A 21,988-nucleotide genomic window follows, 5' to 3' on the forward strand; every position below is an offset into this window, starting at 1 on the left:
CTTGTCCCCCAGAACTTGGCAGCCCCCTCACTTTCCTTGTGATCATGAGCTGCAGTTTCACTCTGGGATGGCTGGTGTCCTAATTGCCTGGAGGCTTTTGTAAGAAGTATGATCTTAAGATGAGGAGAATTGAGGAGTCCCAGCCGCTAGAAGGGTCTGCTAGGTAGGCAAGCAGCAGGTCGACCTGTGGGCAGGCAGAGAGGTCACCTTAGGTAGGGTGGATCAGCTCAGAAAGAGATTTCTACCTCCAATTCCCTTCCTTCCACCCTCTACTGCCCTCTGGCTGGGAATTCCCAGCACTGTGCTCATGATGGGCGATTTGATCAACTAGACCCTAGACCCAATAGTACTCTTACTGGGCCTCACCAGTGTCCAGGACAGCAACAGTAAAGAATGAGGCTGAGAACACAAGCTACACTTGAGCAAGCTTCAAGACTGTATCCCTTGACTGCTGACACTGGTCAGGGTATTTTTAGTGCAAAATTCGGAATGTTCCTTTAGCTCTTTCTCAGTCCATAGTCACCTTCACCCCTTTAGGAAGCTTTCTGGGCTTCTTGAGCAAGGTTTGAAGTGTGAGTTAAAACTCGGGGAGGGGGTGACCTCAAAGGCCTCCATACGTTTGGAAAGTAGGATATAGGGAATAGGCCACTTCCTTTGGCTTCTCTGCTTCTTCTCTGAATCTTTGTGGGGCAGCCCCTCAGCTGTATTTTCCAAAGCTTGGGTAAAGTTTGAGCCCCTGTGGACTGAGCCTGTAGCTCAGGTTGAATGCTGTGGTTGTTCATGTTTGGGCAAATCCCACCTGGATTCTTACTGGACGCAGGAGCCCACTTGCATGGTCATCCTAGGAAATTGTCTAACAGGAGGTAAATAACACCACCAGTACTCGGCACATCTATGACTCAAGACTTTCCGAGAGAAGACCCGTCCATGGGTGAGCTCTGGAGTCCTTCTGCACCTCAGACCCTTGAATACACACCTGCACAAAACAGGACGGGATTTCAGGACCCTGGGACCAGGCTTTTTCTCATCTCCTTCACTCGTGTCCCACAACTTATCTCAGCAGGAACCACAGACAATTTTTGTTTCTGTCCAGGTTAGAGCTGCGGTCACCATCCCTGCTCCACCTTGGGATGGTGCCGGGGATCCCTGCCTAAGTCCAAAGCTCTTGAACGGGACTGTTGGAGCCACCGGGCCCCTGGAGCCATCAGCCATGAATCTGTGTTGGAATGAAATAAAAAAGAAGTCTCACAACCTCCGGTAAGGACTAACCCCTAGAAACAGCAGCTTTAGGAATTGGCTGGGACAATATGGGTCTCCTTTTGCTGTTGCAGTTTGTGTGGCCCCTGCCCCCAGCTTCACTCTCTACCTCTCCCCCATCTTTCTGTGGCACTAGAGGAAGAAACCTGGGTTATAAGTCAGAGTATTTCTCTTTGAACCTATTTTAAGTAGGTGTGTCATCTTGAATAAGTTGTTTGAGTTCTCAGAATTTTAGCTTCCACTTGGTTTTGTTCTGTTCTGAGAGTTCAGTGAGGGCTATCTTGGATCTCTCTGTAGAGTGCAGGCTGACCTTGAACCTTGGACTCACCTTTCCTTTGCCTCTTCAGTGCTAGGTTGATAGGCAAGCACCACCATGCCTGGCTTTGATGGTTTGGTTTTTGTTGTTGTTGGTGGTGGTAGTTTTTTGTTTTTTTTTTAAAGAAAACGAAGTACATGGAGGAATAAATAATATCTGTCCCCCCTACCTCACAGTATTGCATTGTACATTTATATAACACGTGAAAATGCATTCTAAACCTAAATGTGTTGATATGTAGACAAAAATGAAGCGATCATCCTAGCCTCGGAGGGGTTCATCTGTGGACTCTCATCCCCTTGCTGAATTTTGTACTATTTATTTATTTATTTATTTATTTATTTATTTAGAGATGGTGTCTCATGTATCGCAGATTGCCTTTAAAGTCACCATGTAGCCGAGGGCCTAGAACTTCTGCTCCTCTAGTTTCCATCTCCCAAGTAGTCAGATTACAGGCGTAAAACACCACGGTCAGTTTCTGTGGGCGTAGGAATCACACTTCATTCGTGCTAGGCAAGTACCCAAGCAACTGAGCTTCATCTGCAGCCCACTCGCATCTTTTTTATGCCCACCCCTCCCATCCATGGGTCATCAGCTTGGGTAGGTACAACTTAGTAAGATAACTTCTACATAATATTTTCTTTCTGCCTTTCTGTGTATGCCTCATTCTTTTTTTAAAAAAATCTCCACTTCTTACCATCAAAGCCCAAACCCATAGCTTCTGTGGGGGTTTGGGGGTGTGTGTGTGTGATGAGGTGAGGCCGTGAAGAAAAGCAGAGAGAATGCAGGTTGTAGAGTCATGTAACCCAGATTTCAAATCATAGACCATGTCAATCCCTTGAGTCTGTGGTTATGAACATCCTTGGACAATAGTCATGTGCACCCGCACCCCATAAGATTGTTGTAAGAATTAATTTGCACTGTGATTTAGAAAAAGGTCCCCCCCCCCCGCCAGGTATAGGGGAGCAGTAGACAAAGATAGTTGTTAGTGCTAACTAAGAGGAATGGGCTTAGTGGCTGCACCAAGTCGTGCTTGGCCAGCCTCCAACTTCCTCCTATTACACCTTAGCTCATATTTTATTTGGGAATTGGGAGCAAACAGACATATGATTAGAGAATACAAACTATTTCTTCTCTCTTCCCAAACTGTAGCCAATGTTTCCGTCATTGTTTAAGTCCCTTTGGACTGCTGAGATGTGTGTACATCCTTGCTCATGTTCATGGCTGTATTCAACCATCCACCCTGCCCTTTCCACCAACTGCATTCTCTAGTGCACAGGGCATCCTGGGCGGCTGAGCAAATTGATATGATTTGGATTCCGCCTGGGCAAGAAGGGAGCCAGATGGCTGTCACCCCTAATGCACTTGTTCAGTTTCTTACCCTTCATGGCCCAATGCTGGGCATGCAGCTGAAGTGACTAAGATCCACAAAGTGATGTTTAACCCATTTTAATATAGGATAGCTCTCAACCACTGCTTATAACACCACACTCCATGCAGTAGGACCTTGGGAACATTTATGAGCAGCTATAAGAAGGAAGGGCTCCTGGGCCTCCCAGCACTTCAGCTAGAGCAGTTCCTTTGTATGAAAGCCTCATTCAAGCATGCAATGTTAGGAAAAATAAATTCTGCTACTTAAAAAGATGATCGAATCGCTGGTCTTACTGTCTGTTACGTGCAGCGCTCGCCTAGAGGCCTTCTCAGACCTCAGTGGAAAACTTCAGCTCCCGCTCCGAGAGATTATTGACTGGCTCAGCCAAAAGGATGAGGAGTTGTCAGCTCAGCTCCCCTTGCAAGGGGATGTGGCCCTGGTACAACAGGAGAAGGAGACACATGCAGTAAGTTAGACTCCTGGAAGTGTGGTGTGGAGCCTTTAAGCAGGAAATACCCCTTTCCCAGTACCCTGACAGACAGGCCCTGAGTTCTGCTCAGACACCTAAAGCAATAGGCATGCAGGCCTAGTCTGGGGCTTGCACTTCACAGAATGAGTCTAGGCTTGTCCTCCAGTTTAAAACTGCCTTGATTTCTAAGGAGAGCATGGACAAATGGATATAATATGGTGTTGAAAATGCGAAATATAAAACTCTGGATTTCAGCTACATAAAAATGTAGATAGATGTGTGCGAATATACAGTGATGCCACAGGAGGGAAATTCAACAAGACGTCAATAGTGTTTAACTTTTTCATTTTGTGCTTTACAGTTTCCTGAACTGTGAAATATTTCCATGACATTGTCTCTATAATCAGAAAATGACTGCTATAATCTAGGATTTTGGCTGGGTGTTTTTTGTTGTTTTATTTTGTTTTGTTTTTGTTTTTGAGACAAGTTTTTACTTCCTATATAGCCTCAAACTTCCTGTATAGCTCAGGCTGGCCTCGAGCTAATTGTAAAACCCTAGCTGGTCCTTACACCAAGTCTTCTGGAAAGCTAAGCTCTACCCCACATGCTTTCTACTCTGTGGCATAGCTGGCCTCATTGCACACTAAATAGACTTTCTAGCATTAGAGTTATTTTCTGCCTATAGGGAAGACTGATATATATATATATATATATATATATATATATATATATATACATATATATATATATGTGTGTGTGTGTGTGTGTGTGTGTGTATACATACATATTTTTTTCTGTTAAGGCCATGGGAGCAAGCTACCTTGAGAAGAAAGGTTATTGATTGTGAGAGAAAATGGAAGTGATTGAAAGGCTAACTCGGCCGTTATCTCTCACAGGCCTTCATGGAAGAAGTCAAGTCTAAGGGCCCCTACATCTCCTCTGTGCTTGAATCCGCCCAGGCTTTTCTGTCCCAGCATCCATTTGAAGAATTAGAGGAGTCTCAATCTGAGAGTAAAGGTAGGTGGCCTTCCTGTCCACCTCCACTTCCTTCCCAGCTGTAGGTACTACTAAACAAACGCCATTGTGCCTTTCACCGGCTCCTTGTCTCAGCTGGAACTCAGGACAAAGTCAGACAGGGCGAGAGTCACAGTTAGTTGTCAGAAAAAGGAAAGAGCCTGAAGCAGGGCTCACCGGCATGCGGCCCGAAGCTAAATGTGGCTCTTCAGAGTGTCATGTGTGTCCTTGTCATGAGGTATTAAGGAAGAAAGAAAGAGAGAGAGAGAGAGAGAGAGAGAGAGAGAGAGAGAAAGAAAAAAGAGAAAGAAAGAAAAGGAGAGAAAGAAAGAGACAGAGATGCAGGGGAACAGAGAGAGAGAAGGACACAAGTGAATTGAAGTACCTCAGGAAATGAGAGCAGTGTGTCCTTTTGGAATGTTGTTTATGACCTGAGTGACAACCCAGGGCTGTGCTTACTATCCATGTGATCCGCACCTATGTTTTCATGTTTGTGAAGATACTACTGAGTAAAAGTAGCATAAATCGAAAACATTAGGAAATAATCTGTTTTATTCCAACATGGAGGGACATTGGCAATACTAATAACAGCCAGCAACTAAAACCTAAGAAGTTTGGTAGTGACTTTTGAGATGCAAATCGATGGTGGCTTATCACCTCTGATCCTGGTGACATCTGGGCCTGACTTAATAGGGAGGGCCACTTTCTGTGTAGATTCCAATGAACTGCCAGCACGGTATCCATGGAAGTGAAGTGTGAGTGGTGGTCTAGCAACCCCTTTCAGAAAGACTCCTCAGCCCTGGCACATGAAGTAAATAGACTAAAAAAGAAGCCCTCATCAGTGGAGTCTTTTGTAGATTCCATTCACGGTCTCTGTTTCTGGCCTCTCCGTAGGTCAGTTAGTACATAAACTGCTGCTCAGTGGGCCCTGAGTAGGGCAAGCTCCAGAGAGAACAAGGCAGTTCCATGAAGCTTAGAACTGTAGACTAATCCTCTCTCAACAGGGAGTCTGAGAGACAAAGAGGAAACCTAAAAATGAGGAGAAGTAGAAAAGCTAGGAATATTATATATTATACCAGACTCCTGAGCTGGGGCTTCCAAAAAACAAACAAACAAACAAACAAACAAAAAACCAAAAAAACCCAACCTTCCTTTCTTTGGATTTTAGCAGACACCAGGGCCTAAGTCATTTCCCAGTGGGATATGAATAAGACTAGATGACTGACGGTCACTGCAATTCTTAAGCTACTTTTTGTTTTTTTTGTTTTTTTTTGGTTTTTTCGAGACAGGGTTTCTCTTTATAGCCCTGGCTGTCCTGGAACTCACTTTGTAGACCAGGCTGGCCTCGAACTCAGAAATCCACCTGCCTCTGCCTCCCGAGTGCTGGGATTAAAGGTGTGCGCCACCACACCCGGCCTTAAACTACTTTATTCGCTCTTTACCTCACCATTTAATAATGAGAAAACTTTAATGTAAAAGTGGGAGGAACTAAAATGGTCTTGTGTGGCAGTGGATTTATGAAACAACATTTGATAAAATTGCATAAAGATAAATGAGTATGTATGCACATGTACAAAAAGGAATACCGGTAAAACTAGGCCAATGCCAAAATCCTGCTTGGAATATGACACTATCAGTTTACAAGACAGAACCATTTTAGGAAAGGGTGAGGAAATATTGATATTATTACTTATATTGAAAAGCTATTCTATAATAATCTTAAGATATGCGGTTTTTAGAAAAATCTCTGAATGTGGTGCTAGTGAATTGGCTCAGCTGGGAAAGGTGTCTACCTTGGACCCTGACATGAATTACATCCCAGGGAGCCACCTTGTAGAAAGAGAGGGCCAACTCGAGCACACTGTCTTTTGACTTCCACACAAACACTGTGGAACACACACATACTCTCAGAGTATGTATAAATGCATAAACAAATGTAATGGAATTTTAAATCCCTGAATGTGCAAAAAGGAGTGCAACCATGGAAATGTATATGTAAGTATGAATCTATGTATACAAACACACACCAATATCCCCAAATCCACAAGCAAGCATTGTATAAAGAGGAGGAGTATGCCTTGGTCTTTCTCTGAGTTGCCTCTGCTGAGTTAGCTTGTCTTGTCTTCCTGGTTGGCCTCACAGATACCTCCCCCAGACAGCGGATTCAAAACCTTAGTCGCTTTGTATGGAAGCAGGCAACAGTGGCCAGTGAGCTGTGGGAGAAGCTGACAGCCCGCTGTGTAGATCAGCATCGCCACATTGAGCATACTCTGGAACATCTATTGGAGATCCAAGGGGCAATGGAGGAATTGAGCAGTACTTTGACCCAAGCAGAGGGAGTCCGAGCCACGTGGGAGCCCATAGGAGATCTCTTTATTGATTCCCTCCCAGAGCATATCCAAGCCATCAAGGTAAGGATCCTACCCTGACTGAGACCTGATGTCCTTTCACAGTGCCAGTGTTCTTTCTGCCGAGACTTAGTTGCTGGTCTGGGCCTCAGCTGAGCATCTTTTAGTTATGGGTTGGATTGGGGGCTAGTTTGTTTATAGTCTTTTCGGTCTTACTGTTTCCTCTTTCTATGCTTTTCTGAAATGAATAGAAGAAAAGGATAAAACCAGTGGCCGCACATGGCTTAGTTTATTGCACAAATGGCTAAGTAGCTAAGAAGTGTTGTTGAGACTAACCCTGTACATGGAAAGGGGAGAGTTCCGGTGACTGAGTAACGTGTCCTCTTCCCTACTCTGTCTGCTGTGGCACTTGGGTTCCGGTGTTCTAGCTATTCAAAGAAGAATTCTCTCCTGTGAAAGATGGGGTGAAGTTAGTGAATGATCTGGCCCACCAGCTTGCCATCTCTGATGTGCACTTGTCAATGGAGAATTCCAGGGCTCTGGAACAGATCAACATCCGGTGGAAACAGCTCCAGGTAGAGGAGCATGCTGAAATGATATTGGGGGGGGGCGCATCTTGGTATGGCCAAGCTTGTGGGTCAGGGTGGAAGGGGAGTATATGCAGGCCCAAAGAATACCAATGGTTTGGAAATGCAAGCTACACGGGAAAAGAATAGTAGGGAGTTAGGGGTCAGAGAATAAGCCTCTCAACTTCTAAGCTGTAGGTAGTGGCTGAACTAGAAGAATGAGAGGGGCTTGTCTAGATTTAAACACACCGATTAGACTGGAGAGAAGAACTAATATGGCTTATAACTAAGAAGGCTTTTCTGATCCTTGTCGGTGCTGGAGGAGGGTGGGAGTTGGGTGACCACAGATGATATTGGAGCAGGAGAAAGGCTGCCTTGTAAGAGAGCTCAGAAAGATTCTTGGAGGCAACTGAGGATCCCACGGTGAGTGGCTAGAAGTAACCCGCTCTTCTTCCCATAGGTGTCAGTGGCTGAGAGGCTTAAGCAACTCCAGGATGCCCACCGGGACTTTGGGCCTGGGTCACAGCACTTCCTCTCCAGTATGTGAATCAAACTAGACTGCGTGAAGCAGAACCTCAGCCATTTTTCCCCAAGAAAATCTACTGTTGTCTGCTAGGGATCCATTGGGAGTCCAGGATGTCTTGGCATCCAAGAAGCAATAAGGAAAAGGCTGTGTGGTGGGGTGGTTAGAAGAACAGCCTCCCCGGTCAGAGAGCAACTGTGCTTCAGCCTAAGAGCTGTGCAAATTTGAAAAACTGGTGTAATCTTTTGAAGCTCACCTTTCCTACCTAAAGGGGAGGGATTTCTAGCTCCTTAGGTTTTGAAAATTAAATAAGCATATTTGTGCAACAGTATTAATTGTGAGCCAAGTACTTTTCTGGGCACTGGGGCCATGCTGGTGGAAAAAAAAATCCTTAGATTTGGAAAACTCATATTCTAGTGGAAGAAACAGATCATAATCAAGTAAGTAGCCAGGTATAAGAGAAATTTGTGACAAGTGCTATGGAAAATATTGAAGCAAGGAAGGCATGCCTGGGGGGAGGGGAGACTAGACTTAAAGGGAATAGACATTGCAGAGGTCTCACTGAGAGGGTGACAGTTTTACAGAGTCCTAAAGGCAATGTGGAAATGGAGCCCGTGTGGCTAGTGGGAAGAGATACTGCAGAGCTCTCATTGAGAAGGTGGCAGCTTATAGAGCTCTAAAGGCAATGGAAGAAGGACCATACGGATAGCCGAGCAAGCACATTAGGCAGAATTTCTAGCCCTTAAAGCAGGGGCCCAGGGATGTGTGCTGAGGAACAGCAAGGAGACCTATAGAGAAGAAAGCAACAGAAACAGCAGAAACGTTAGAGCACAGAAAGCCTTGTGGGTAAACGTGAGAACTGAAGATTTTACTCCAAACACAACAGAGGATTTTTGATAGGGTTTGAGGAGTGGGGTGACATGATCTGATTTACATATCAGTATGATGTTCAGAGTAAGATTGTTGGGAGCCAGAGTGGGAGCAGAAATAATCCATGTGAATGGGTGATGCTGGCCTAGACCAAGAAGGTAGGAATGGAGATGTCAAAAATATGCAGAAAGGGAACTTAGATGTGGACACAAGGCATGAACATAGTATCTGGCACATAGGGGGAGCTCAATAAAGATGCTTCAAATTTTTGCCTTTATAGCCAGTTCCACACAGCTAAATCTGCTGAGGAGTCTTGTAGTCAGGAAAATTACAGTGAGTGAGCCAGGTAACCTGGGCCTCTCCTGTTAAGATCTCGGTGATATAAACAGAGTTGAAAGAGTTCCTTATAAGAGATAAATGGGCACTATCACCCCCCTCTGCCCCACAGATCTGAGAAGGTTGGCATTTTAGGGAAAGGCTTTAAGCCTTGTGAGAAAATAGCTACAGGAGCAGGTCAGCTACCTGCCGCTGAGTAGGTAAAAATGACAGCCTTCTCAGGGAAAATACTAGGGCTATGAAGCATTCCTGTTCATGTTCTAGCCCTGCTTCTCGTTCCATAGGCCATTAGTGACAACCGCTTCCCCTGCTCTTGCATCAAGAAACATGTGTTGCTTGTTAATGCCACGCCCTGGGAACTGTTAACAGTTGGAAGTGAATGTTATTTCCTTTTGTGTTTAACCTGAGGAAGCATAGAGTTTAAGAATGTCCAAAATGGACTGGAGAGGCAGTTAAGAGCCTTGTTTCTCTTGCAGAGAACAGAGATTCAATTACCAGCCCCCCACAGGATGATTCCCAACCATCTCTAAGTCCAGTTTCAGGACATATAATGCCCTCTTCTGATATCTACAGGCACCAAGCACACATGTGGTGCACATGCATACATGCAGACAAAACACATAAAATGAAATGAATTAATCTAATGAAGAAATTTAATTTGAGAATGGCTAGGATGTTTGAAGAATACTAGTGGCCACCTTACTTTTTTTTTTTTTCTTTTTTTAACAGCTTCTGTCCAAGTTCCCTGGGAAAGAGCAATTTCTCCCAATAAAGTCCCCTACTACATCAAGTGAGTGGTCATCAGAACCAGAAGCTGGTCAGTCACCTGCCTAGCCCCTCCATCTCCTGTCCTTCTGTCACTTCTTGTGCATTGAGATTCCCCTGATTAGTCTAATGTTTCCTCCAACTTCTAAGAAGTACTAAGATTCTGCCCGGGTGATGGCGAACTCTGGTGTATCAGGATCTTTAGAGTTTATCTTTGCATTGTACTGCTTCTTGAAACCTGCCTTTTACTAACTGATGTGTGTGTGTGTGTGTGTGTGTGTGTGTGTGTGTGTGTGTGTGAGCAAAGGAAGTTGGGAATGTGATGTTGGTGCTATTGATGCTTTTGTTTGTAGCCACCAGGCTCAGACCACATGCTGGGACCATCCTAAGATGACTGAGTTATACCAAACCCTAGGTGAGAATGCAAGGTTCCTATATGGGGTGGAATTCTGTCTTTGTTGTGTATTTCATCAGTATATGAATGAATGAAGAACATGTGCCATATGCACAAAATGGAATTTTACCCTTTAATCTTAAAGCAATACCATCTAGACATTGTAGATAAACCCAAAGAATGTTATGCTAAGAGATGCAATGGCCACAGGCCACCATTTCAATTATGCAACAAGAATAGGTCCTAGAGATCTGCTATATGACACAGTGTGTATCGTTAACAGTACTCTTTTTATGTGTCAAGTTTTACTAAGAGAATAATTTTATATTAAGTATTCTTACCAGCAGCATACCACTACTAACAGTAATAATAATAAATAAGAAGTTGGGAGGAAACTTCGGTAGCAATGGGTAGGTTTATGATACAGGTTGTGGTAATGTATATTTATCATCAAACGTATCAAGCTATGTACACTAAATACTGGCTTCCTAACTGTCACTTCACATATAGCTTCTTGCACATCCTTTGTACTTCAATAAGGTGGTTTTTTAAAAGGATAAAACAGCCCCTCTGCATCATCCTCAACAGCATATTCTCCATTCCCCCTGGACCATTTTAACATCATTAGGGAGCTATGCTTGAAGACATGAAGTATAATCTGATTTGAAAGGCAGTCTCTGAGCTGCAGTGAGGGAGACTCTTTCATGCCATATCTTTGCCTACTAGGAGAAATATAGCATATGTCACAGGTTTATCCATGTGACTACACTTAGAACATTTCCACTGCTGTAGGGGATACCATTGAATATAGCGTTTCTTTACCTGTTCTATTCCTGATAGGCACATAGGTCTCTAGTTTAGAGTGACCATATGCAAACAACACTGCTGAGGGGTTCTGGTACTTGTGTGCAAGAGGGTTTCCAGGGCATACTTTTAGTATGGAGGTCATAATATTATTTCAGCATGTGATAACAATCTTCTGCAAAAGCTGAAAGAGACTGGGAGCTATCAATGGACACTTAGCAAGGGTCAGGTTTGCTATTAATTTTATGGTTTTATTTGTATTAAATCTAGTAAAGAACTGCTTTCTATAATGTGTATATATTAGATCATGATACAAAATACATTTCTTTCTTTGTAAAAAAAATGTTTGCACATCACTGCTGTGGGTTATATAGCACCTTGATAGCAGGACGGATGTGTTGCACCTCATTGCACAATACCAAGTTGTTTCCCTGTGTGGTCGCATCAGTGCACACTTCCACTAACAACTCTCGTTCATACATAGCCTTGTTGGCACTTGTTCTATTTTACAATTCTCTGACCTAAGTGAGTCTCTTTCATTTTTTTTTTTTTTTTTTTTTGCAGCCGATCTGAACAACATTAAGTTCTCAGCTTACCGCACTGCCATGAAGCTCCGCAGAGTCCAGAAGGCCCTGCGCCGTACGTCTTCAGTTGTTCTTTCCCATGGCTTTCGCCCCCTTCTTCCTATTCCCCACCTGTCTGCTTCTCGTTTTCATCCCGCCCTGGCCATAACTATTGATTGTTTTGATGGGGACACTATAAATGCTGGGACATCTTGACTGAGAAAGCTTGATATTACCATTCACCCCAAGCCCCAGGCTTGTTTTCAAAGAAACCCCACAGCTATCCAAACCATAGTCCGTCCGTCCCCCCGTCCGTCCGTTCCCCCCCCCCCATCCAGCTTGGGTAATCAAGAAACTTTGCTTTGCAGCAGGCAGTCTCTGCTTCATGGTCTGCCATCTTGGGCTTATTAGGTACAGCAACAGAACTATTAAAGCAAGTTTCCGTGGTTACTCATCGGCATACTGCAGACGTGTCACTGTCCCTTCTGGCCTTGCTCAGGAGTACTGTTCATGTAATCTTTCTGTCCCAGGGCTCTAGCTAGTCTGACTCAGCATCACAAGTAATTATGTCTTCCTGATGTATGTCACACTCAACCAGCCATGCACCACCCTTTGTGACCAGGTCTAAGCTTCCTAGAACAGGGCTCCTGAACAAATCTGTTTTCAATTGGAACTGATATTGGGCCGAGGGTTTGACTTGGTGATAGAGTGCCTAGCATGAGCAAGGCCCAGGGATCCGCCCTCTGTACCTCCAAAATTATTTTTAAAAGATGAAACCTTTGCAAACAGAGAAACTTCAAGTGGGAAATGACTCCTCGGGAATCAATACAGTGCAGGACGTGCACTCATTCACATCTCACTGTGTTCTCAAAACAGATGTGAAAGAACCTATGTATACAGAGGTGTGCTATGTTAACTGGGGTGACCTTTGGTGCCTTGCTATCCCGTAGGATGGGAGTCGTGGTAAAGGACAAGCTTATGGCCGACTTGCCAATGATTGGTGTGGACTTCATACCATATTTGGTGATATCATAGCCTTGTTTCATCAGAGCCCTGGGCTGCTTCTTTGGGCTCCATCTTCCTTTTCTTCTCTCCTTTCCAGTGGATCTGGTAACTTTAACTACAGCTCTGGAGATCTTCAATGAGCATGACTTGCAGGCCAGTGAACATGTGATGGATGTGGTGGAGGTCATTCACTGCTTGACTGCCTTGTATGAACGACTGGAGGAGGAAAGAGGCATCCTGGTCAATGTGCCACTGTGTGTAGACATGAGCCTCAACTGGCTCCTCAATGTTTTTGATAGGTAAAGGCTTTCAGTCCTGGAAGCCTGCCCAATTAATCCAATGGGGCATCTCCATTGGCCTTGGTGGGAAGAGCTTGTTCCCATGCTATACTTGGATCAGGACAGCTTAGAGCATGGGCCAGTGAGAAAAGACTGCCAAGACGTTAACCTTTCACATATATTCACACGTAATTATAACACAGATATGTTTTCTATCTCTCCCTTTAAACCTAGTGGTCGCAGTGGAAAGATGCGAGCATTGTCCTTTAAGACTGGCATCGCATGCCTGTGTGGCACGGAAGTGAAAGAAAAACTTCAGTGTGAGTACAACTCCTGCCTCTGCAGTGATGTTGGGTGGGGGAGGGGTGTGGCAAGGGGAGAAAGGAGGGAGACGGTAGGATCAGCAAAGTTTCCATCTTGTGACTCAGCAGAGGGGTACTTGGTCACCTTGTGATGATTTTCAGTCCCCAGGTGCATTTTTCTGGGGACGTAGGTGAGGTTTGAAGCAATAGATTTTATGTTGAGGGGTTTGCTAAGGTTGCTGGCTCGGCCTTGAGGAGGTTCTAGAATTGCTGCTCTCTCTTGAGGGTGGGAAAATCTGCCCAGCATGTGTTTCCACACCAAGGAAGCAACTGCTTTCCCAGTGCTGTAGCATCCACATCTGGCACTACCCTTACTTAGCTCTGTCTGCTTGCTGTCTGTGTTCTCTCTCTCTCCCCTTCTCTGATCTTCTCTCTCTCTCTCTCACACTCTCTCTCTCTCTCTCTCTCTCTCTCTCACCCCCTGCCTCCTCATTGATATCCATTTGTTTCTCCTGTGCTCCTGTATTTGTCTCTTTATCATTCTCTCCTCTGTTCGCTCCCTCCCTGCCCTTTTCCCCTCCCATCCTTTCTCATTGATGATGCCCTCTTTGTGTCTGTCTCATTCCCCCACCCAAACTCAGGAATGCTCTTTTTCAAACCCTTGGGAGTTGAGATAGGGGATGGGTTTCTGGGCTTTCTTTCAAGTTATCAGTTCAACAGTGCAGTATGCTCTTTCTCTGTCATCCTTTTCTGCTTCTTCTTCCATGTACCATTCTCTGGTCATTCCTAAACTGGGTCTGGCTACTGTCGATGATGGGCCCAGCAGATCTCTTCAGCCAAGTAGCCAATTCAGGCAGCCAGTGTGATCAACGCCATCTCGGTGCCCTGCTTCATGAAGCCATTCAAGTGCCCCGTCAGCTGGGTGAAGTGGCAGCATTTGGGGGCAGCAATGTGGAGCCCAGTGTCCGTAGCTGCTTTCGCTTTGTAAGTATGGACCTGTAGCTTCAAAGAGGGAGGGAAGTAAGATGGAAGGGATGGTGAGTGGAACAGATGGAGACCAGCCTCTCAGCTTTGGGTGCAATGTACTCAGAGGTACAGGAGCTTTGTTGAGATGGGGCAACAGAACCAACAGTTCTCTGGAGTATAGAGCGGAAGTCCTGCGGGGAAGAGTGCTCATTCTCCGGCTTCACCAGATGCCGGCTGTCACTCAAGCAGCAAGATATTTGGCCTTCTATTCACTGGGTTTCTTATTTCTCTAGAGCACTGGCAAGCCAGTCATTGAAGCTTCCCAATTCCTGGAGTGGGTCAACTTGGAGCCCCAGTCTATGGTGTGGCTGGCTGTTCTGCATCGGGTCACCATCGCTGAGCAAGTGAAGCATCAAACCAAGTGCTCTATCTGTAGACAGTGCCCCATCAAAGGGTTCAGGTATGGGATACAATAATTTCTGGGAGAATAAAAATGTCATGGGACACAAAAATTGGGTACAAAACAGCATTGTTTACTTATTTTGCTTTATGATTTATCTATGGTGTGGTATTGTAACCTTTTTATTGAAAATGTTTAACTTCTAAAAATTAGAAAGGAAAAGGTTTTTATTCTAGTTGTAATAAAAAGTACTACATTTTCTTAAAATAGCTAATAAATGTTATAAAAAATAATCTATATACTAAATGTTGTATCAGCGTATATAGTTCACCATCAACTCCCCAGAAAGAAAGAAAAGAAAAATTGATTTATATCATAAGGTGATATAAATACTGCCCCCGCACCAGCACGCACACAGCTGACCACTAGGCAACACACAAGAGATCCCAGTGCAGTGTTAGAGACACAAACTCACATGCAGTGTTTATAACATTTCTACCATGCCGCTCACATATCCCTGATCTAAAAACCTGAGGGGCTGGAAAGAAAGCTCCATGGTTAAGAGCACTGGCTGCCCTTCCAAAGGTTCTGAGTTCAAATGCCAGCACCCACACAGTGGCTCACAACCATCTCTCATGGGATCTGATGTCCTCTTCTGGTGCACAGATGTACATGCAGACAGAGCACCCATATGCATAAAAATACGTATGTAAATAAATCTTTAGAAACCTGAGATCTGTAGGCAATGCTCTATCATGGATTTGTGGATTACCAGATGCTTAGCCAGCAAAGCCTGAACAAACATGGCCAGCATGTCACATAAAGGAGACCCAAGCAGTCCCATAGATGTAAATAGCCTCAGAGGCATGGACAACCTGCAGCTATGCAGCTGAGAGTGACTATGAACTCCTAATAAAAAACCAACTTACATAACACATGGGGGCTTTTTGCAAGTCAACTGTACATTCCTCTCCACTATCAACCTCATAGATGGAATATGTTACAGTGTCGACAGACTGCAGCACACTGTGCATACCCAGGGATAAGCTTAAGGCATAAAACTTTATTGGAATTCATTGGAAGCCTCTCGGATTATAATTTCCTTCTTCCTCCACAAAGCTAACTGCTCCCATAAAATGCCTAAAGTTTCTGAGTTTGCTGCAGAGGATAAAATTCGGGGTCTTGGGCAACGCTGGGCAAGCACTGAGTCCCAACCTCAATCCAGTCAGCCTTTTAGCCTTTTAGAGTACTAACATAACTGTCCCTACAATACTAACATAACTGTCCCTACAAACACTCTGCTTTTTAGAACTTGAGTAAACTACACACCAAAGTGAGATGTGACTGCCCAAGATAACCTAGCTATTTAGCTGAAAACCCAGGGATATCTATTGGATTACCTAAGGCTAGGCACTTCACTCTTTGATGCTACCAGGACTAGGGAAGTTTAGCTTGCCTTTAAAAGGAGATGGGGAGGAATATGTTCTATATTCTGTAAAAACATAAATCAATTATTATGAAGAACCTTCAATCAACTAAACCACAGCTGTGGAATAAATTGCCTTCATATGGAAGGTTTGAGTTCTCCAGAGTAGGGAGGGGACCTTTGGGACCATCCTTGTTTAGAAAGCTACCCACAGTGAGGTGTTTATTCCTACCTGCATCCTCCCCTTAAGACCTGGCTGACACAATGCCCTTTTCCACACTTTCTAGGATCTGGGACCTGTGGTTTAATGCAGGATTTGTGGTCTGTAGAGTAAGGCTATTCACCTGTTGGGGTTGAGCCCCACTTCCTTCTCTGTGTGTATTTGGATTGTGGGAATGGTGAAGTCACTGTAGTACACTGGATTATCTTCACGGCCATTTATCTTCTCTCCCCCAAGGTACCGGAGTCTGAAACAGTTTAACGTGGATATCTGCCAGACCTGCTTCTTGACCGGCAGGGCCAGCAAAGGCAACAAGCTCCACTATCCCATCATGGAGTATTACACACCGGTATGGACCCTCCGCATCAGGTGGGAGGGGCTTTGATCCTCTTGGCACAGCATTGGCACACAGGAGTCAGCTCTCCTGATGGAGTGGTATCCAAACAATAGGGGTTCACTGGTTTAAGGATTCAGGCCCCTCTACTCTTCTATTAAAGCTCTTCTGACTCTGGGGCCATAGCTGCCTAGAGCGCTCTGAACCCTAGTCCTTTAATTGGCATTAACTGTTTTGCTGCAGAAAAATATCCCTGGGAGGTGGGGGTGGGGGAGCAAGGTGATTCCAGGTAACTCCCTTTCTCTTGCTCATGTGAGTTTCCTGGCTCCGTTCTTGTATAGCTCCTGCACGGAATCTAGGTCTCTTCTTTCTACTTTGTCATGTTTTTCTACCCTTCATGCCAGTACCAAAGTCTCTGCTCAAGTTACACAGTCCATTAAAAGGAGAGACATACGCTTTTAACCTGTACTCCCAAATTGTACTTGGTTTCCAGGGGCAGCCTTCTCTTCAAAGCTACCTGAGCCCATCTTGGTCAATGTCCCTGAACTCAGTCACAGGGCTGCTACATGTGTGGCATCCTGAGCTTGTCCCCTCAATATCTTTAAGGATTTGTTCATTTTGTATATTATGGATCTGGGTGTTTTGGCTGCATGTATATCTGTGGACCACTTGCATGCCTGGTGCCTGAAGAGGCCAGAAGGGAGTGTCAGGTCCCTTGGTACTGGAGTAACAAATAGTTGTGGGCAGCCTTGTGGGTGCTGGCAATTGAACCCAAGTCCTCTGAAACAGCAGAGCTTTTAACTGCCGAGCCATCTTTCCTGCCCCTCCCTCAACATCTTTATACTTTGCTGTTCCATTAGATTCTTGCAGAACTCTGAGTATAGTCCATCTGGCTTTCTATCCTCCCCACCTCTCCATTTTTAAACTGTTTCTCCACAATCCACTTCTCTAAGGCATTATTTTCAAATTATGTTAGCAAAGGGATGTGTGAGCAAGAGAGAGCAGGGGCCATGCCCATTACTTTTCCTTTATTCCCATTTACACAAAACATTATAAAGGGCAAACAGAAGACGCTGATAATCCTCTGCCTCCTGTTTATCTTCCCCAGTCCTGGAATTTCTAGGAAAGGGGCGGCAGGATGGCTTAGAGGGTAAGTGTGCCAAGCTTCATGACTGCAGTTTGATTCCGAGAACACGCGTGCTGGGAGAAGAGAACCAACTCCTGTGAGTTGTCCTCTGACCTCCATACACACAAAGTAAATCAAATTTCAAATTTTATAAAGAGAAAGTTTTTTATGATAATTTTACTTTTGAGAACTTAATACATGAGCAGCAGCACATCTACACACTCCTGTCCCCTCCAACTTTTTCTGTGTCCCCCTCCCAAATGCACGGTCTCTTCTTTAATTATTGTTAGTTGAATATACATGAATATACATGTGTATGTATACACACACACACACACACACACACACACACACACACACACACCTGTTTCTCCACAGTCCACTTGGGCTGGAGAAATGGCTCTACAGTTAAGAGCACTGCTGCTCCTAAAGGATTCAGGTTCAATTCCCAGCACTCACAAAGCTGCCTACAACAGTTTGTCACTCCAGTTCCAAGGCACAGCTAGGCAGGCAAAGCACCCAGATGTATAAAATAGAAAATGAGTATTTTATAAAAAATATACATATCTATAAACATACATACAAACATATGTATGCACACATGTATATACAACTTACTACATCCATTTAGCTTTGCTACTATGTACATGTGTCCAGAGCTGACCACTCGGGATTGGCTAGCCTGTATGGGGGCTTGTTCCTGGAGAAGAATGGTCCTTTCTATCTCAGCAGGCATTAGCCCCTTGTAGCTCTTCGTCTAGGGATGGAACTATGAAATTTCCCCTGTCTGTGTTGACAGTCAGCTGCTGTTGTCTTAATGGATCCTGTTGCAGAGATCCACAACTAGTCAGAATGTAGAGAATAAGGAACTATGGGGTGCCCGATTCCAGCTGACTCCATAGAAAAGGGGATGGGAAGATTGTATGAACCAGAAGATCAGGGTACCTGCTCTGAGATGCTGTCTTCTGTGTTTAACAGTGACAAACCCATGAGCTTTCAACAATAGGATTACCTGAACAATCCTGAACAGTGTAACAACAAAAAAGATTCCTTAAAATGTAGCAATTACATGCTCTCTGTAAGAGATTCAAACTATGCAGACAGGAGTGTTCAAAGTTGAAAATGAAAGTCTTCCTTTCTCCTCACCCCTCCAGTCTACCTTCCCAGAGGCAGCCAGTGTTGAGAGTTAGGTTGTCTTCTTTGAGACCTTTTTTCTTTTAATTGGGAGGATATGGTAGGCACGAAAAACAGCGGGATACCAGATGTTCTGTGCTCTAGTGGAAAAGATCCAACATCTGGAAGTCACTAGCGTGGCTCTCTCTGTCCTGTCTCCCCTGCAGACCACATCTAGTGAAAACATGAGGGACTTTGCCACAACCTTAAAGAATAAATTCCGCTCCAAGCAGTATTTCAGCAAACACCCTCAGCGAGGTTATCTGCCCGTGCAGTCAGTTCTGGAGAGCGACTGCAGTGAGACGTGAGTAGCTGAGCAGAGGCCCCGGGTGACCTTATCCAGCTCACCTATCTGCTGGGAAAGGGCTGAGTCACAGATGAGCTGGACAATGTTCTCAGGTGAAAACCACCAGCGACAGGGCGGGTCAGCTTAAGTCTGACCTAGATTCTGGCCTGAGCGATAGAGTAGGATCCACTCTCTGTATCTTATTAGCATCCTGGCAATGGAGTGGGGAGGGTGGGGGAGGAGACGGGCTTTCAGTTGCCTTTGGTCCTCTGAATCTTTGATGCTTTCTTTCAGACCTGCTTCTTCCCCGATGTTGCCACACGCTGACACACACTCTCGAATTGAACATTTTGCCAGCAGGTACCACTGCCTTTCAGTGGGAGTGGGGACTATATGAAGAACAAGGAGAAGTGGGTGGGAACTGTGGAAAGTCCAAGGACAGGGAGAATTAGAATGAGCCAGGGAGGTTCGAAGTGGAATGTACCATGGCCAACAAGGCCCAACCGTTAGTGGTGTTAAGTGTGGGGCAGCTTCCTAAGCCAGTGATCCTATTGTGCCATTGGAGTGCTGGGGTTGGAAGCAGACCCCACATCCTGCATTCTCTCCTATTATGGCTCTGTCTTTCTAGGCTTGCTGAGATGGAAAGTCAAAATTGTTCCTTTTTTAATGACAGCCTGTCCCCGGATGATAGCATGTGAGTTTCCACAGCTGCTAATTTTCCAGAAATAGCTGTCTTTGGGATCCTTCTGCCACTGTTTGGGAATGGTATCACATCAAGAGAATGGGAGGATGGTGGTTAGGGTCCTTGATTCCCTGAGGCAGCAAGGCTGCTTCCTGAAGACAGTGTTTTAGGAAGAGAAGCAATTTCTCATCTGTCAACTGAGCTATCTACCAAGGCCCCTTCATATCACATGATAGCATCTTTCCATGCCCAACTTTGAAGAAAGAGAAAAAGAAAAAAAAAAGGCTCCTGTCTAAAGCTGCAGAAAGGAGCCATCATCTTGTGCTCCAGATAGAAAACCCCATTAATGTTACAGAAGCCCTAAGAGAAAACAGAGACTTGACTCAAATATGGCCTAAGGGAGGTCTGATGCCATAGGACAGAGAGGGAGTCCTTGCCACTGTAAGATTGGTTCCTTGCCTGTAAAGAAAGTCTAGGAACTGCTGACATGGACAAACAGTCTGGTCCTAACTGGGACCAGATCCTTCTGGAAGGTGAGAAAGGAAAGACACGTAGAGGGGGAAACAGCATGGAAGGGAAGGTGATTGTCTCATTATACTCGAGAAGACCCCAGAAACCTTAACATCCTGGAAATATCTCCCAGTCCTCTCTCAGACACTCTTTCAACATCCTAAAGCCTGAACTTGATGCCTGGCTTTCTTTATGTGACTGCAAAGTAAATGGGCCAGTATACATTTCCTGGGGTCTGAGCTGGGATCTGAGAATCGGCTCCCTGACTTGTTTCTGTGTTCAACACCTGGTCACCTCCCTTCCTCTGTCCACACCCATGCAGCGATGAGGACCAGTACCTGTTGCGGCACTCCAGCCCCATCACAGACCGAGAGCCGGCCTTTGGACAGCAGGCTCCATGCAGCATGGCCACAGAAAGCAAGGGGGAGCTAGAGAAGATCTTGGCCCATTTAGAAGATGAGAACCGGTAGGTATTGTCACGTCGTAAATTAGTGTGGGTGCCAGAGGCTGCCAGCTTGAGCTTTAACCTTGACACTTGATGTGCTATGTAACCTGAATCAAGTCACTTACAACTTATGAGCTTCCGTTTTCTCAGCTGTTTAATAGGGGTAATAATGAGGCCAACTTGCCAGGCTTCTTTTGAAAACCAAATGAGATCAAGCATAGAATGTGTCAGTCCTTATAGTAAGGGTTAATCAAGGTTGATTCTTCTAATAATTGTTTGAGTCCTCGTAATATAACCCTGACTTTTCTGAGTACCTGTTAGATACACGTAGAGAGAACACTAGAAAAATGCAGATGAGAATACAACCTGTTCTTGCTCTCAAAACAAAACAAAACAAAACTTTCTGCAGTAAAACTAGAAAGAACTACTTGCTACTGAGTGAAATTTTCCCGGTGTGTGTGTGTGTGTGTGTGTGTGTGTGTGTGTGTGTGTGTGTGTATGACCCTACATCCAGCATTTCCGAAGCAGAAGAGACAAAGTGCCACATATGGTATCAGTCTCCACAGAAGTAGAGGTAGCTGCATGGGCCTGACAGGAGTTGAAGGCAGAGTCTCTAAGGGCAGTGCACTTCAAGCATGAGTGTACACAGGACTCAACGGCAAAGCTTGGAAAAAATGCAAGGCCTCACCTCACTCCTGGGTGTGGAGGGCCCGGGTTTCAATTCCTAACCAGCTGTCGGGGATATTAGTATCACTGGTCTCCACACCACCCTTGGCATGGCAAGTCTTAGAACGATGTTCCTCGGGTGCTGGGGTGCAGGTGAGGACCAGTGTGCAAAGTGTGTGTCACCAGTCCTGGAAAGATAAATGCACAAACATACAGTAAGCTTTTAGAAACTTTCCCAGCAAACGACACTGTCCGGAGAAAGCACGCCATGAGTGTAAGCCCATCACATTGAATAGGAGAGAGATCCATTTAAGCGTTGTTGAACTTGAAGGGCAGGGCACTGCAGTGGTGTGAACTGTGGACTAGTTGTGAACATGAGGACAAACTATCGTTATACAATGGAGTGAACTATGAGCAAAGGCCTGGTTTCTCCAGGGAAGGTCAGAGAACCGCCACATTGAAGCAGCAGAGAGCAAGCTCTGGGAAATGCTGGAAAGAACACGATTCTCTTCGCCTAAACAACAGAAAGTGATAATCCCTGAATTTGGGGTGTCTCCTTGATGACTCATTAT

General features: G+C 45.0%; 1 protein-coding gene across 11 annotated transcripts in view; it reads left to right on the forward strand.

The window, feature by feature from the left end:
* The window catches only part of Drp2 (dystrophin related protein 2), a 52,451-nt gene that overhangs the window by 23,097 nt on the left and 7,366 nt on the right, over positions 1-21,988 (forward strand). For 4 of the 11 annotated variants that reach the window (XM_030251217.1, XM_030251216.1, XM_006528496.2 and 1 more), the window contains 18 exons: positions 1,094-1,257; positions 3,255-3,411; positions 4,311-4,431; positions 6,571-6,839; positions 7,205-7,351; positions 7,803-7,881; positions 9,801-9,861; positions 10,190-10,251; positions 11,599-11,673; positions 12,700-12,901; positions 13,115-13,200; positions 14,009-14,166; positions 14,442-14,608; positions 16,432-16,543; positions 18,995-19,131; positions 19,408-19,473; positions 19,742-19,807; positions 20,628-20,771. In XM_030251217.1, coding sequence (XP_030107077.1) covers positions 1,094-1,257; positions 3,255-3,411; positions 4,311-4,431; positions 6,571-6,839; positions 7,205-7,351; positions 7,803-7,881; positions 9,801-9,861; positions 10,190-10,251; positions 11,599-11,673; positions 12,700-12,901; positions 13,115-13,200; positions 14,009-14,166; positions 14,442-14,608; positions 16,432-16,543; positions 18,995-19,131; positions 19,408-19,473; positions 19,742-19,807; positions 20,628-20,771 — 2,273 coding nt within the window. Of the gene's footprint in view, positions 1-1,093; positions 1,258-3,254; positions 3,412-4,310; positions 4,432-6,570; positions 6,840-7,204; positions 7,352-7,802; positions 7,882-9,800; positions 9,862-10,189; positions 10,252-11,598; positions 11,674-12,699; positions 12,902-13,114; positions 14,167-14,441; positions 14,609-16,431; positions 16,544-18,994; positions 19,132-19,407; positions 19,474-19,741; positions 19,808-20,627; positions 20,772-21,988 lie in introns of all 11 variants that reach the window. The other 7 variants (XM_030251218.1, XM_030251219.1, XM_030251220.1 and 4 more) reach the window with 4 other exon arrangements.

This window comes from Mus musculus, chromosome X, assembly GCF_000001635.26.
Source record: "Mus musculus strain C57BL/6J chromosome X, GRCm38.p6 C57BL/6J".
Classification (NCBI taxonomy): Eukaryota; Metazoa; Chordata; class Mammalia; order Rodentia; family Muridae; genus Mus; species Mus musculus.